Here is a 16,472-nt window from a genome sequence, read left to right as displayed (position 1 = left end):
TCGAACCTGCGACCGTAGCGGTCGCACCGTTCCAGACTGCAGCGCCTAGAACCGCTCGGCCACCTCGGCCGGCCGCTTGACAGCAATAGCGAGTTGCTTCAACATTGCGATTACACTATCAGACTCTTCGCCATCGTCATCTGTCACCATTTGGTGTAAATTTTGCCGTTCGCGTCTTTCATGTGACGTCTCACCTACTTCTGTGCACAGTACTGACGCACTTACACACATTCTTTCCGTAGGAAAATGTCCCGTTTGATTCAGAATTACAACATTTGGGCCGCTGCTGCTACGGTCGCAGGTTGGAATCCTGCCTCGGGCATGAATGTGTGTGATGTCCTTAGGTTAGTTAAGTTTAAGTACTTCTAAGTCTAGGGCAGGGGTCTCCAAACTACGGCCCGCGGGCCGGCAAACCGGCCCGCGTTAGCTGGCCGGACAACCCCCGTATCCGGCCCGCCAAATATTTGAGGTGGTACCTACACTGCCAACAATTGAGTTTCGAGGCCTATCGCGACCAATACACCGTGACATTGGCTCTGCTACTCGCTACAAGACAACATAACTAAACTTAATTGTTGCGTCGCTTGAAATAACAATGCGTTGACGTACTCTACCTCTGTTACGTCTTGCAGTAATAGTGTTGTTAACAATGATTTTGAGATTTCGTTAACTTTGCAGGACGCTTTCGTGAATAATGTGCAGTGACATACTTTTTTGTCGCTGAAATTCGCCAGAATAAAATACGCCAGAATTTCGGTCAAGTACGTCCACCAATCAAAATTATGTAATTAAATAAAACTCGTAGTTCGTTTCAGTGCTAGCTATTCCCACAACCTTAGATTTTTTGCGATTTCATCTTTCCTTTAGCCTTACGTTACGGTGATCATGGAGTGCTAGGGTGCTTTAATCCCACTAGGTAGATCTTGGCCCTTATGACTTCGTGGAGGAGTCAATGTAGCCTGCGGACTAAAAAGTTTGGAGACCGCTGGTCTAGGGGACTGATGACCTCAGATGTTAAGTCCCATAGTGCTTAGAGCCATTTGAACCATTTTGAACAACATTTGGTTCAACGTACCGAAATTGCACGTCCTCTGATTATGCTTCTGAACCGCTACATCCGTCATCTGTTCGGTTTTGTGCGGTCACAACCTGAGATACCGATCGCGAAACTGCCACCATTCTCTTTGCTTTGTCACTACGTTCGGTTTCGTGACTTGCATTTGATATATTTTCTTGTACATCAATTTCTATCCTACCAAGATCTTCAGTTTGCCCTATATGCGATGAACTACGTCCGTCCGCCATGTCAGACCGTCTAACTGACCTCTGTCTTTCACGATTTGCGCAAGACTGAGCTCTCGCCACCATGAAGTTATATGACCTAACACGTCTCCAATAAAGTCTCTTATGCCATTAACACATCATTATCAACGCCGTCCACAGTATGTGGATATTCAAACAAACTCAACAACTTCGCGTGCGCCAGGAAGGTCATGCACAACCTACTTTTACTTAAAACACAAAAATTTTTCTTTACTCCTTTTCTACTCTGTGGATCACACATTTACAGTAATCTGACCACTATGCAGACACATACATGGAGCAACCTTGTCACTTTTTGTTTTCCAAAAAGAAATTTTTGTTCTTGATACCAAAATTCAATTACTCTTCCTAATTTGACTAATTGCCATCCTAGCAGACCAATTGCCAACCTGGCAGGTCACCATTATCCTACACTCCACTCCTTTCCACGTTTGTCAGACATCAGCAAAAACACCCTGCGAGTGCGTTAGCGCCGCTGGAATCAGTGGCTGGGGTTAGGAGTGGACTCTTATTCTAGGACAGAGCACTTTGGTGTTTAGCTGTAAAATTGGTTTATTCCTATTTTGTTGTTAAAGAAGCACACGAGTTTACATAGATTGTGACATGAAAATTTCAGGACAGTTGTCAATATAACGCATTACTTGTATGTCCTGTTTAGCAGACATAACACTGAACACAATAACATCAAAATTAAATAGAAGTTTCTCTACAAGATTTTTCTTACATCTACACAGTGAAGTTGGCCAATATTACGACAAATCATCCGATTCCGGTTCTAAGTTCGGTACTATTTAGGATGACAATCAAGTCTACAGAGGATGGTTAGTTTTTGTGACAAGATGAGCAAATATTAGTCAAGGCTGGTCGACTTCACAGTGGATGCAAGCTGGTGAACCAACAAGTTTATGCTTCTGTCAGCGGCATTTACCTTTAGCTGCGACGTGCTTCATCTGCATGGTTGCTCTCACCATCTGAAAATGCCATAAAAAGCTAATCAAAATCTTTACTGATTTCATCAGCAGAAACTCTCCTGTGTTCCTCGTTAGGTGAGAAAACATACACTCGTCCCTAGTCTGGAAAATAAGGCGAAATACACATGCATAAATGGAGCAACTTGTATATTTCAACGCCTTCCCAGTTCTTGCAAGAACAATTAATTATCGTTTCTCCGCTTTTGGGGCTCAACGACTCTTCAGCTGAATGTCAGCCAAAGTGAACGCAGTGTTCACACAAAATTCCTCTTTTGGCGTCGTTCAGAGCGTGATGCGCCCTGTTCTGCACTTGACGCTGGTTCAGGGGAGAGTCCCCGAAGTTTTCGGTCTTGTGTCTTTAATAGCAAACAATCCCCCACCTGCATCCTTTCGTGCTACACGTCACGGCTTTCTCAGACCTATGGAAGTGTTCCGTTCATCCTGTGGAAACTACCCCTGCCAATCACAAAGAGCGTCGACATATCGCCCCTTTTTACTCCTTCCGTCCGCCCCCGGTAGCTGAGTGGTCAGTGCAACAGACTGTCAATCCACAAGGCCCGGGTTCGATTCCCGGCTGGGTCGGAGATTTTCTCCACTCAGGGACTGGGTGTTGTGTTGTCCTAATCATCATCATTTCATCCCCATCGACGCGCAAGTCGCCGAAGTGGCGTCAAATCGAGAGACTTGCATCAGGCGAACGGTGTACCCGACGGGAGGCCCTCGTCGCACGACATTTCATTTCACTTTACTCCTTCCGAGTTCATTTCAGCCAGTCGGACATTTTGTGCCCGCTCCTGACGCCTAAAAGTTTCACGCGTACATCACAAGCACACCACGAGCATTTCATGTGATCAACTGCGTCGCTGGTCTGTTTGTATCCATCTGGAAATTCCCCAATGCGGTTTTTTACAGAATTTCTCCGTCGCAAGCAGTGCTGCACTGCTACCTGCTCCCATCGATGTGTCGCCCGGCGTGCTCGTTGTCTCTCTCGCCGCGGGTCACCAGCCTGTTTTAGAAGCCTTCCGTTGTACACGGGCCGTGACAGCATAAGTCGCATCTGTCCCCAAACTAAAACGTCTCTTCCAGCAGCTTTTTTCACCTTTTGCTCATTGACATGCAGGATTTGGGTTCTGTATGTTGATACCATCGAATGGAGTGTCATCCCTTTTCATTGCATACAGTACATTTTGATAGGCAAATCTCCAAAGCATGTTAGGTGACATATTCATCTACTTGTTATGATGTATAAAATTTCATGTAAGGTGCGAAATTGATATTCATTCAGGTTGCCATGTTACAGGTTCACTATATACACTCCAGGAAATTGAAATAAGAACACCGTGAATTCATTGTCCCAGGAAGGGGAAACTTTATTGACACATTCCTGGGGTCAGATACATCACATGATCACACTGACAGAACCACAGGCACATAGACACAGGCAACAGAGCATGCACAATGTCGGCACTAGTACAGTGTTTATCCACCTTTCGCAGCAATGCAGGCTGCTATTCTCCCATGGAGACGATCGTAGAGATGCTGGATGTAGTCCTGTGGAACGGCTTGCCATGCCATTTCCACCTGGCACCTCAGTTGGACCAGCGTTCGTGCTGGACGTGCAGACCGCGTGAGACGACGCTTCATCCAGTCCCAAACATGCTCAATGGGGGACAGATCCGGAGATCCTGCTGGCCAGGGTAGTTGACTTACACCTTCTAGAGCACGTTGGGTGGCACGGGATACATGCGGACGTGCATTGTCCTGTTGGAACAGCAAGTTCCCTTGCCGGTCTAGGAATGGTAGAACGATGGGTTCGATGACGGTTTGGATGTACCGTGCACTATTCAGTGTCCCCTCGACGATCACCAGTGGTGTACGGCCAGTGTAGGAGATCGCTCCCCACACCATGATGCCGGGTGTTGGCCCTGTGTGCCTCAGTCGTATGCAGTCCTGATTGTGGCGCTCACCTGCACGGCGCCAAACACGCATACGACCATCATTGGCACCAAGGCAGAAGCGACTCTCATCGCTGAAGACGACACGTCTCCATTCGTCCCTCCATTCACGCCTGTCGCGACACCACTGGAGGCGGGCTGCACGATGTTGGGGCGTGAGCGGAAGACGGCCTAATGGTGTGCGGGACCGTAGCCCAGCTTCATGGAGACGGTTGCGAATGGTCCTCGCCGATACCCCAGGAGCAACAGTGTCCCTAATTTGCTGGGAAGTGGCGGTGCGGTCCCCTACGGCACTGCGTAGGATCCTACGGTCTTGGCGTGCATGCGTGCGTCGCTGCGGTCCGGTCCCAGGTCGACGGGCACGTGCACCTTCCGCCGACCACTGGCGACAACATCGATGTACTGTGGAGACCTCACGCCCCACGTGTTGAGCAATTCGGCGGTACGTCCACCCGGCCTCCCGCATGCCCACTATACGCCCTCGCTCAAAGTCCGTCAACTGCACATACGGTTCACGTCCACGCTGTCGCGGCATGCTACCAGTGTTAAAGACTGCGATGGAGCTCCGTATGCCACGGCAAACTGGCTGACACTGACGGCGGCGGTGCACAAATGCTGCGCAGCTAGCGCCATTCGACGGCCAACACCGCGGTTCCTGGTGTGTCCGCTGTGCCGTGCGTGTGATCATTGCTTGTACAGCCCTCTCGCAGTGTCCGGAGCAAGTATGGTGGGTCTGACACACCAGTGTCAATGTGTTCTTTTTTCCATTTCCAGGAGTGTATCTGAACACCAGAAAATATGAACAGTTCATTTTCACTAATCATATGCCCATTCTGTGAAATTAGAACGTCGGGTTTTGTTGAACTGTGTGTTAGAAACTGTAAAAACTGAGTATTACTGTGATTTAGCGTTAGTTTATTTTCTACAAGCCATGAACTTAGGTCATGAACTGCACTATTTGAAACTGGGCCAATGTTGCATTTACATCCTTTACTACCAAGCTAGTGTTGTAAGCAAGCAGAAACATTTTAGACTTACCCATAATATTAGAGGGCATATCATATATATAAATAAGGAACAGGAGTCGCCCCAGCACTGATCCCTAAGGCACCCCCCACTTGACTGTACCCCACTCAGACCCCACATCACAGCCATTCTCAACATTGTGAATAATGACCTTTTGCTGTCTGTTGCTAAAGTAGGTGGTGAACCAACTGTGAGTTACTCCCCATATTCTGTAATGGTCCAACTTCTGGAGCTATATTTTGTGTCAACACAATCTAACACCCTAGTTAAATCAAAAAATATGCCTAGCGTTCGAAACCTTTTGTTTAAGCCATCCAGTACCTCACAGAGAAAAGAGGAAATAGCATGTTCAGTTGTTAAACGACTTCTAAAGACGAACTGTACATTTGACAGCAAATCGTGTGATATAAAATAATCAATTATCCTTACATACACAGCCTTTTCAGTAACTTTAGCAAACGCTGATGGCATAGAAATAGGACTAAAATTGTCTACATTTTCCTTTTCTCCCTTTTTATAAAGCAACTTTACTACTAAGTACTTTAATTGTTCAGGAAATTGACCATTCCTACAGGAAAAATTACAAATATAGCAAAATACAGGGCTAACATGCGCAGCACAATACTTTAATATTCTGGTAGGCACTCCATCATATCCATGAGAGTCCTTAGTCTTCAGTGATTTTATTATTGACTCAATCCCCCCCCCCCCCTTGTCTGTATTACAGAAGAGTATTTCAGACATCAATCTTGGAAAGGCATTTGCCATAAGAGTTATATGATTCCCTGTAGAAACTAAATTTTTATTTAATTCACCAGCAATGCTCAGAAAATGCTTGTTAAATACTGTACATATATCTAATTTATCAGCAACAGAAATATTTTTACTATGAACTGACTTTCTGTTGTCGACCTTGTGATGCTGACCAGACGCTTCCTTCACAACTGACCAAATGTTTTCGATTTCAACCTGTGAATTAGCTATTCTGTTTGCATACCACATACTCTTTGTCTTCCTAATAACATTTTAAACACCTTACAAAACTGTTTGTAATAGGCTACTGAAACTTGATTGTGACTACGTCTAACATTTTGATATAATTCCTGGTTTGTTCTACATGATACCCTTATCCCACTAGTCAGCCACCCAGGCTGCCTATTACTGTTAGTACCCCATTTAGAACGTTCTAATGGAAAGCACCTGTCAAAGAGCTTGAGAAATGTGTTAAGAAATGCATTATATTTGTCATCTATGTTATCAGCACTATAAACATCTTACCACTCTTGTTACCTGACAAGGTTTAAAAAGCTCTCTATTGCTGTTGGATTAACTTTCCTACATAGTTTGTAATTATATGTGACATTTGTTTGAGTACAAAGGTCTGAAAGGCCATTCACCCGTTTACTTCCTTGGCACGCAACTTGCTGAAGTGACGTCAACTAAAAAGACTTGCAATATTGCGGCCAAACCCCTAAGGGGATATCCCGGGCAATAAATGCCATACGATCATTTCATTTCCTTTTTTTCTTTCAGGATTCTAAAAGCAAAGTGTTAGAAATGGTTAAATTATGCTCTGTGCAAAATTCTGCCAGTTAACTTCACCTTTCATTCCTTAACCCCAGTCCACATTCTCATATTTTTCCTTGTCTTCCTTTTCCTTCTACCAAATTCCAGTCCCGTATCACAAATTATGTTTTTCACCTCCTTAACTATCTGAATAATTTCTATTCAATCCCTTCATCATCTGCAGAACTGGTCGGGATATAAACTTGAACTTCTGTGATGGTAGTTTATTTTGTATTATAGAGAAATGAAATATTCAGTCACATAACTACTAGTTTTTGCAAGAGCAACGATATGCAGGTATGGTAAGTCAAATTGATGTTTTAATGTAATTAATTTACATTTTCTTTCCACTTAGCACTAACATACTAACGAAAGAAATCACACGAGCAATATCTAGGCCGAAACATGGAAATGTAGAGAGTAAATGATAATGGTTACCTCACCCGCAGTTCTTACTAACAGCTGATACTGAACTTCCATAGATAAACCAAATGTCGCACTGTTCTCACTGTACACCGCAAGGAATTTGGAGCACAGGGATCCCATTCTTGAGGTCCTATCCAAATGGTTTTAACCTAGTTTAGCTTCGACGGTACTATGAGTGGACGATGTAAGGCAAAAACAACAGCGGACCTGTTTCCTGAAATTACATGCCACTTTAAGGCTCGGTCATGTCATTTAGAATGTGCCTGTAAATCAAATCATTTTCTAATTTCCAATCTGGCGGCATAATTTCATTAGCATCTTCCCCGGATACTCTAACTGGATATAACAGCGTGTTACGTGGCTTCTGATCCTCCTTTAACGAAGCTCCAGGTCCGAAATAACTAGGTGTCCGGATATTTTTACAGATACTGTATGTCACTGTAATGTAAGCAGTGATCATGCGTTTATGTAATGTATCTCAGTAATCCACTCTGTTGAAGTTTATTACTGTAGTAATAGCTGATTTTAGACATACGCCAAATTTACATGTTTGGGAAGGTGTATAAATGTTTGTGCAAGTGTCAACATGACATTTACCTATCCCACCACTTTCCAAGTTTCTATCTTTTGCCTTAGCTTTGCTCTGTAAGCGTAGTAAGCATGTGGTTGTGGCAGGGGTTGTGTGTTAATTTTTGTTTAGCAGCTTAGGCGGGGGGGATAGTTATTTTGTAGTAGACTAAAGGGCTACCGTAATGTTTCTTCCAATTTAAGTTGTAGTAATAGGCAGTTTATTTTTGTCATTTGTCTTAATATAACAGTACAGCTACGTCAACGTCGAGTTAAAAGAAACCCGTATTGCTGCGTATTCGTGATTAAGTGGTGCATATACATATAATGAAGGAGAAAAGCAACAACCCCTAAGAAGCAATTTAATACTCACATGCACAGAATTCTTAAACCGTCGATTGTTCAAATTTCTATCGAACATGTCCGATGCAGAACTACAGGAAGAGGAACGTGAAGTGCTGTCATCGATTTACGATGGCGATCCGGCCTTTCGTCAGCTCACAGCCACAACATTTCAGTATAAGGTGAAAAAGATTTTCCAAAAGCTTAGTGGTATTTTTTTATAGGTAAAGTGAGCACTTTAACAGGAACCGTTGTGAATTTCTATCCCCATAGTACGGTGATGATGGAGACCCGAAGACATTTCTCTTAGAAATATCATGGGGTGAAACATATCCGACCGAAAAGCCGAAGATAAATATGGACACTTTTTATAACAAGCACATGTAAGTATGTTTCTGTTGGTCCTGTGAATCGCCTAAAATTATACCGCTGAATAACAAAGATGTGCTTGCGATGCACACAATTTCAATTATATATTTTGATTCCTCCTATGACTTGATTTTCTCTTCTGCACTTTTGCAGTTGCACTGCACGTAGTAACTGCAGGCTTCTAGTAAAGGATAAAAGATGTTTCCTGCAAATAAATTGCCTTGTTCAATTTTGTTATATAGGGTGAACATAATAGCAATTTTTGTGTATACCATATCAGTAAGTCTTGTTGGACAACTTTACAGATTGTGTTGCAGCTCTTAATACTGAATTTTAGTTGCACCTTGCAGCACACATTAGACACGAGGAGTGAGATTGCCCTGAAACTCCTTAACTCTGCAATGTTTTCACCTGACATCACACTGAGAATTTTGTTAATCTTTTGAAACATCATGTTGATCTCATTCACCATTTACACACAAGTATTTTGAGTAACATTATTAATGCATTTGCTGACCTGAATAAAGTAAGTTTGGATTTTCTGGTTCATTTAAACTGTAGATTGGCTGATTAACCCTGGAACACTAAAGAGGGTAAAATGTTTCATTGCTTTTAAACCATCATACATTTTACTACTACATCTTTCATGCAAACAAAGTTATAATTTGTAGCTTATGCAATAGTTGATTACAATTGTAAGGTCTACAGTGTAATGTTACATACAAAATAAGTACAAAATGTCCCACTTTACACCCTGTACTGACATTACCAGATTGGTGGGAACACCAAATTGGTACCAACTGCAATCATAAATTTTAGGAGATGTGAGTAATCTAATTTTGATTAGCAACAAGTGCACTAGCTATTGTTTCTTCCTGGTTTACAACTGGCAACATGCGAGATACATCTGTAACAGATGCCAGCAAAATGAAATAGCAATCATTTTATGTAATCTCACAGGGGGTTATAAAATGACCATTTCAGAATTTAGTCATATTTATTACATGGATACCTACATGTCTTCATAGTAAAACTGCCAAATAGCACTGTCCCAATTTTAACCGATTTTGATAAATTCTGGTTTGAATGCTGAGTGGCGTTTATCTGGTTATTAGTCAGGCAACAATTTCCTTATTTTCTGAAATCTACTATTTAGTAAAGACCTCGGTTTTATATACATCTAGTATGTAGGTCAATTGATATAACATTCAAATCTTTTATGAAAAATGTCAACTTTCCATGCTGTGCTTTAAATTAATGAATTTTTTTTTTTTTTAAGCCTAACAGGGAAACAGTACAGATCTCAGCTTTTAACTGTTTAGCCATATAATGAAGTATAAATAATAATGAAATCATTTAGTATTACAGTGAATAGGTCTTGCCTTCACTTAAAGATGACTCCATCAGAGAAAATAGTCAGATTTGAAGAACTTCAAAGCCATGGGGTGTGGGGTTGGTATGTAGTCAATCGAACATCGACTTGATTTTTTACTGAAATATTTACATATCTGGTAGCAACCTTAGGTGCAAATGAGAATATCCTTCCTCGCTTTATTCATTGGCAAAGAGTAAAATGAAAATGGCACTGACGCATAGGCTGCCACCCACATTCAACACCACAAGGGGTTGGCATATAAAAACTGTGTATATCCCTCAAAAAATTATTCTTAAAATATTTGTGGTTGATCTACAGGTCAGAACAGTAAACAGGTGAGAGCTGAAAATAATTAACAATCATTTTCTTAATGTGTATGTTGTAACTGTTAAATGTACTTTCAGTGTAAAAAATTACAAGACTTCTTGGGTGCACAAAATTGGTGTTGTATACAGTATTATTTTCCTTAACATCTTGATACCAAAGATGAAATAAATGATCATCTTGTTGTACTTAGTCAAGTTTATACAGCCATGCACTGTGACTTTGTAATGATGGGACATTTACCTTACATATAACATTGGAGAATGGAATCTGAACAGTATTTTTCCTACTGGACCCTGAAAGGAATTGTGATTCAGCAGGAGATGTGCAATTAATCTCAACATTCCTAAACTCATATGATACCTGGGATGTGTGTTCTATGTACTAATTCTCACCATATTTGAAAGCTGCCTACTGCCACACATGCAGCTGTTCCAACAGAGCATTTTCACAAGCTGCCAGAGCACCAGTGGTCCCATTTGCATGTGCTGAAATTCTCTTAATTAGAAAGGTCTTAGTAGCAGTGACTACAGCTCAAATTGTACGATTTTCTTGGAGAACAAGTAGAATACAGGTAGGACATTTCCAGGAGCACTACTGTGCTGTGCATTTCTAGTCACTGATATGTGAAAATGGCATTTCATTTTTTTCTGTGCCAGTGAATAAAGTGAGGTAGGATAATCTTATTTGCACCTAAGGTTGCTACCAAATGTGTAAACATTTCAGCAAAAAACTCACATTGGGATTAAGTTGTCTATGGACTCCTTTCAGGGCTTTGAAGTTTGTCAGATCTGATGTTTTTTCTCCGACTGAGTCATCTTTGAGTGTAAGACCTGTTAATTTCAGTACCAAATGCTTTTGGTTATTTATATTTAATGCTAGAGCTAAAGAGTTACAAGCTGGGATCTGTGCTGTTTCCCCGTACAAAGTTAGGCTTTTTATAAATATTACAAAATTTAAAGCACAGCGTAGAAAAATGTGTTTGTCAACATTTTTTCATGAAAAATCAGTATGATGTATCCTACTTCTTATACATTATGTTTTAGTGGCCTACATACTAGGTGCATAAAAACTGAGGTTTGTAGATCAGCTCATTACTAAGTACCGGTAGTTGATATCTAAAAATAGGGATATTGGTGCCTGATTAATTACTGGACACACATCCTTTAGCCTTCAAACTTGAATTTATCGAAAATGGTTAGCACTTTTACTATTAAGACATGTAGCTATCCATGTATCAAATATGATTGAATTCTGAAATGGTCACCTGACGATTCACAAAGATGTGCTTGTCTAAAATAACCCACAGGGAAAAGCAAGGCTGATGTTGATATAATGCAACCTGCCACAGTAGTAGGGGCATTTCAGATTTTTTTTATATTTTTAGGCATGTTACATTTAAAACTTAAAGCCTCTTACACCGTTTAGACTGTAGGTTTAGCTCATATTTTGGAGTAAGAACAGGCTTCTCACATGCCTAATGAAATGAAATTTACAGAATGTTGTCATATGTCTAACAAAATGAAACTTACAGATACTGTCCCTCAGATTTCAGAAACAATTATAATTAAAATTGATCATGTAGACTCACTTCATGATGAAATTGGAGCATAGAAGTTCTCAATCCAAAAGGCACTGTTTCACAGTTTCAATTCGGAAGAATTAGCTCAGATTATTGGCGTGTGACTAGAACTGCATGTCCAGATTGTTGCCAGTCAATTAGAATAATTTGGGCAATGCTGCCAGATACTTTCCTCTTACCCTGGGGAAAAAAAATTTACATCCCTAACAGGAATTTGTTTTCATGTTTACTGTTACACCAAATCTTGCGACAGGAATTTCTGGTTTTGGCTGTTAATTTTGTTATATTTAGAAAACACATATAATTACCTTTTCACTTCATATGCTACTTTCACTAGTTTCTTTAAAATTGAAATATACATATCTTGTCCAAAAGATTGTGAAATGCCCTAGTAATAAAAGATAAGCTTGTAGCCAGTGCAATGCATCATCAGTGGTTGGTTATATACCATTGCTAATGTATAATCCCCTCTTTTCCTGAGAGGGATGTGATTAAACAGTATTTTAACCTTCTCAAGAATCATATTTTGCATTTCGATCTTGCATTTATTGGTACTTTGGCTCAACAGTTTTGATATGTTTTGTAGTTGTAAATTTCACATGGGCTTCATTATACTTAATGTCTATCATTTTATTAATTTAACAAAAGTTTTTTTAGCCAAGTTCCTCAGCATTTGGTGTCTTGATACTATAATGTATTCATGATACTTACCTTCTGAAGGCAAAGTTCCAGTGCTGCTGGTACATGCATAGAAGTGGGAAGAAACAAAATGTAGGCATTTAGCTGGTAGTTCCTTTCTCAAGGAAGAAAGAGGGTTAGCTGGATAAGGGTTGGAAAGGAGGAAAAGGTCACACTCAAATCCTTAATGAGAGGAACCTGTGTGTCGTGTCTTTGTAATGTAATAGTTTTCTCAAGGGACTTTTCCTTTTGCAAGTATATTAGTCAGTTGTGAAAATGTTTGAGAGTACCTGTCACATTTAAGAACGTGCATTGAATTTGTGTGTTTTTTCTATTTATAGAAACAGTAGTACGCTACACTTAAACTGTAAAAGCAGTCTTCTGTTTTGATGGAAATTTAATACACATCCAGTTATGCAGCTGTTAATTTGTACAAATTTTGAAAGTCTTCACTATTAGCATGTTTCTCTTCCCCATCCAGATTACCAGAGGTGAAGGCACATATTGTATCTGAAATTGATAAAGAAGCTGAACAGTATTTAGGAGCAGCTATGACGTATACCTTGTTTGAATTTGTTAAAGAGAGAGCACAAGATCTGATGTCAGCGCAACCAGAAAGCACTGTAACCAGCATTTCGTCTGCTGTAGAGAACATCTCTCTAGCTGACTCACAGGTAAGGTTGTTTGCCGTCTTGCAGTCTTCTCAAATGGTTGTTTGAACAATGTTTATAATGAGCTTATTTGGGATGTCTGAACAGGTCTCTTGTAGATTTTGTTTGCAGTTGAGTGAGGCTGGAAACAGAACAGAATGGAAAAGTGAAATAGCTATTAAAATTGACACAGCTTGGACATTAATTATATAACTAGGTAGAACAAGACACTTCCATTGGTGATGACATTAGTGAAGTTGCTGGGGCGTGCTTTGAAGCCACTGGCTTAAATAAATGTGCCATGAAGAAAAGATAAGACTACTTAAGTGAATTACTATCCAACATCAGAAAGCATAATTGCATTCAGTTTTAGAAAAATTCTAGATATTTGAAAAATGATATACATAGTTTTTTTTTTTTAGGTGTCCTCTACATATTCATAGGACATTATATTTGTTTGCAGTTTGTCTTCTTGTGCTTTGTCCACCACGAACAAGGGAACCATAAATGCTCCCATCACCAGTTGGCTTCATATTGCTAGGATGTGTAGATCATGGTGTGGACTTTAATATATTAAATAGGAAGATGCAACTCCCAACTGGTTTTGATAAAATTCAGTTTTGAAAATTTTAGGCATGCTAATATATTTCGTGGGATCACTATTACTCGAGGGGTCCACAGCCAAGTAAGCACATGCTTAGTTGCACAAATGCATGATCTCTGGATCAAACCTTGCTGCCTGGACATTCTGTTTATTTCCTCCTCCTCCTCCACCACCACATATGTAACAACAGATTAATTATGACTGTGCTGATCACCAATATCACACAAATTGTTTATTATTTTCGTAATCTTTACCTTGAAAAATTGGATGTTTCTTTAAAATTTTGGTAGTAGTTTCCCATTATAACAGTGTTGGTGCAGGTATGTTCCATTTCACCAGGGAGTGTTTTTTTGGTATCTGTGCAAGTGTTTGAACTCGCCATGAGTGCATTTTCCTGGTACAAGTCCACTTATGGTATGACTCACCATACGAATCCATTTTTCCTGTATTTGTGTAAGTAGTGTTGTCCCACCGGAAAGAGCTGCATGTGACAAATGACTTTTGATTGTTGGAAGGATAAAGGAACAGTGTTCACAAATCGTAAAATACTTCATTTGTATGTTACCCTGTGGCAAGTGTTTGCCAACATTCCAGAAATCTAATTTTATGAGTAATTGTAGTGATATGCATGGCACTTACACAACAAACAAAAGTGAATCTGATTGTGAAGCCAAATCACTGTATGGTGAAGTTTCAAAACTGTGATTAAGACTGCAACTCATTTATAGTGAACAGCCCTTTCTCCAAAACAGTCTCATTGCTTTGAATCTTTCTGCAGCAATAACATAAGATTATGTGGAAGCTGGAGAAGAAATTCTTCACAACACTTTCGAAATGAGAGTAGGAGACAACTCGTGGTACAAAAAAACTTATTCCCTACCAAGAAAGTCTGTGCCTGGATGCCTGTATTTTATTCCTTAGAAGCACCGCATCTGACTTCTAGCTTGGTGGTGGTGGTGGTGGTGGTGGTGGTGGTGGTGGTGGTGGTGGTTGAAAATGGTGGGTGTTTATGGCTCTGAATGGCAGTTTCTGTATGATTATCTGTAATCTGTTATATCCTGAAATATCTTTTGTCTGAAGCACTGGGGGTATTGTGGGCCTCACATAGATGAGTTAGTGAGTCGGAGTGGTAGCCTTTTCAAAGAGGTTTTCTGACTTGCTTTGTAAGTTGGTAGATGATTCGCATAAGTGATCCCTAGTGTGGTGTGTATCTGTGAGCATTGGCTATGACACAGAGGACTTCACTCTGCAACAATTGTAAATTGCTCAGATATGTCTGCCACTGTGGACCGCATCTCTGATTCATAGAGCGTGGTTGGAAGGATTACACTCCTATAGATTCTTAGTGTAATCGCTATTATAGCCCCTCACCCTTTAGTAGTGGGTACAACCGTTAGAATACAGGGCATCCTTTATCTCTTGCTCTGTCAATTTGTGTTATGGCCTAATCCATATATACCTCACGAACATTAAGCATCTACCATGCTGCAGGCTGAGAGAGATTGCCCAGTCATTTCATTCTAATACTCTGCCCGCCACAGAAATATGGTGGTGTTACATTATTTGTGCACATTATTGTGACTCTCTTGTCAGGATTATCTTTATTTTCTACAGCTTGAACCACTGAGTGATAACATCTAGCTTTTCCTGTAGTTTTCATGCAATGAAGTTGAGGTTGCTGCTTCTTCCATAAACCGCTGTGTCATCTTCTTACAAGGCAGTTTCACCTCTTGCAACTTAGGCACATCATTGGTGTAGAATATGTATATTGCGGGGCTCAGAACAGAGCCCTGCGGGTCCCCAGCCACAGTGTTTCTGATCATGTGAACATGCTTGCTGCACCTGACAGGAATAAGACAGTCATGCAGATCGTGTGCCTTTGCAGTGCCTAACTGGGACAGTTTATAGATTAAGCCATCATGCCAGGCTGTGTCTAAGGCCTTCTCGATACCGAGAAAGACTACTCCAGTTTTGTGCTTCATGTCTTGTGCCCTTCACACGTGTTCCACTAGACATAAGGATTGGTCGATAGCTCTGTGTTCTGGATGGAATCCAAACTGCTTGGGGCAAATACTGTTGTGATCTGTCGGGAACTGGATGAAGGCTCTGTGTATAAGACACTTAAGTACTTTCTCAAGAACGCGCAGGAGTGAAATGGGTCTTCAGGTTTGTGGATCAGGTTCTGTTAGGTTCGCGAAGATTTATGACTAGACCAGTTTTCCAGGTGGTTGGGGAGTTGGTTAGGGAGAGGCATTGGTCATAGACAGTGATGAGGTAGGTGATTGCTGAAGGAGGTAGTTGGTTGAGGTGGGGGACACGGACCTTGTCAGGCCAGAGGGGGGGAGGGTTGTTTTTCTCTGCCTATCTAATGTAGGCACTCACGAGGCAGTTGGAAACTGGTGTAAACATTGGCCTAATATCTCTCAACTGAGCCACTTGTTCACCTATTTGTCCCCCCTACCTGTCAATCACTTCATCTTCAATGCCATGAGTTTGGAATTGTGACTCCAGTGACGTCATCAGTACTTCATCTTTATCATCATCATCATCATCATCATCATCATCATAGATGTGCCCATTTTCCCCTTGGCGTGGCCTGTCTACCCTGGGATTAGCCTTCAGTGGTTTCATGATCTTCCATGTGGAAGAGTAAGTACTTGGTTCACGTCGCGCTCTTCACGTCGCGTACTGCTTCCCAGAGCCTTTAGTCACAG

The 16,472-nt window shown here is 41.0% G+C and overlaps 1 protein-coding gene across 2 annotated transcripts in view; it reads left to right on the top strand.

Moving 5' to 3' along the window:
- The first annotated feature begins 7,889 nt into the window (after positions 1-7,889).
- Positions 7,890-16,472, top strand: part of LOC126197911 (RWD domain-containing protein 4) — a 31,289-nt gene continuing 22,706 nt past the window's right edge. Inside the window, exons 1-3 of one of the 2 annotated variants that reach the window (XM_049934675.1) lie at positions 7,899-8,358; positions 8,450-8,559; positions 12,986-13,178. In XM_049934675.1, the coding sequence (XP_049790632.1) occupies positions 8,254-8,358; positions 8,450-8,559; positions 12,986-13,178 (408 nt within the window). In that variant the 5' untranslated portion in view covers positions 7,899-8,253. Of the gene's footprint in view, positions 8,359-8,449; positions 8,560-12,985; positions 13,179-16,472 lie in introns of both variants that reach the window. The other variant, XM_049934676.1, reaches the window with a different exon arrangement.

Source organism: Schistocerca nitens, chromosome 1 (assembly GCF_023898315.1).
Source record: "Schistocerca nitens isolate TAMUIC-IGC-003100 chromosome 1, iqSchNite1.1, whole genome shotgun sequence".
NCBI classification, from domain to species: Eukaryota; Metazoa; Arthropoda; class Insecta; order Orthoptera; family Acrididae; genus Schistocerca; species Schistocerca nitens.
The sequence above is the reverse complement of the archived record's forward strand: the minus strand, read 5'-3'. Positions and strand labels throughout refer to the sequence as shown.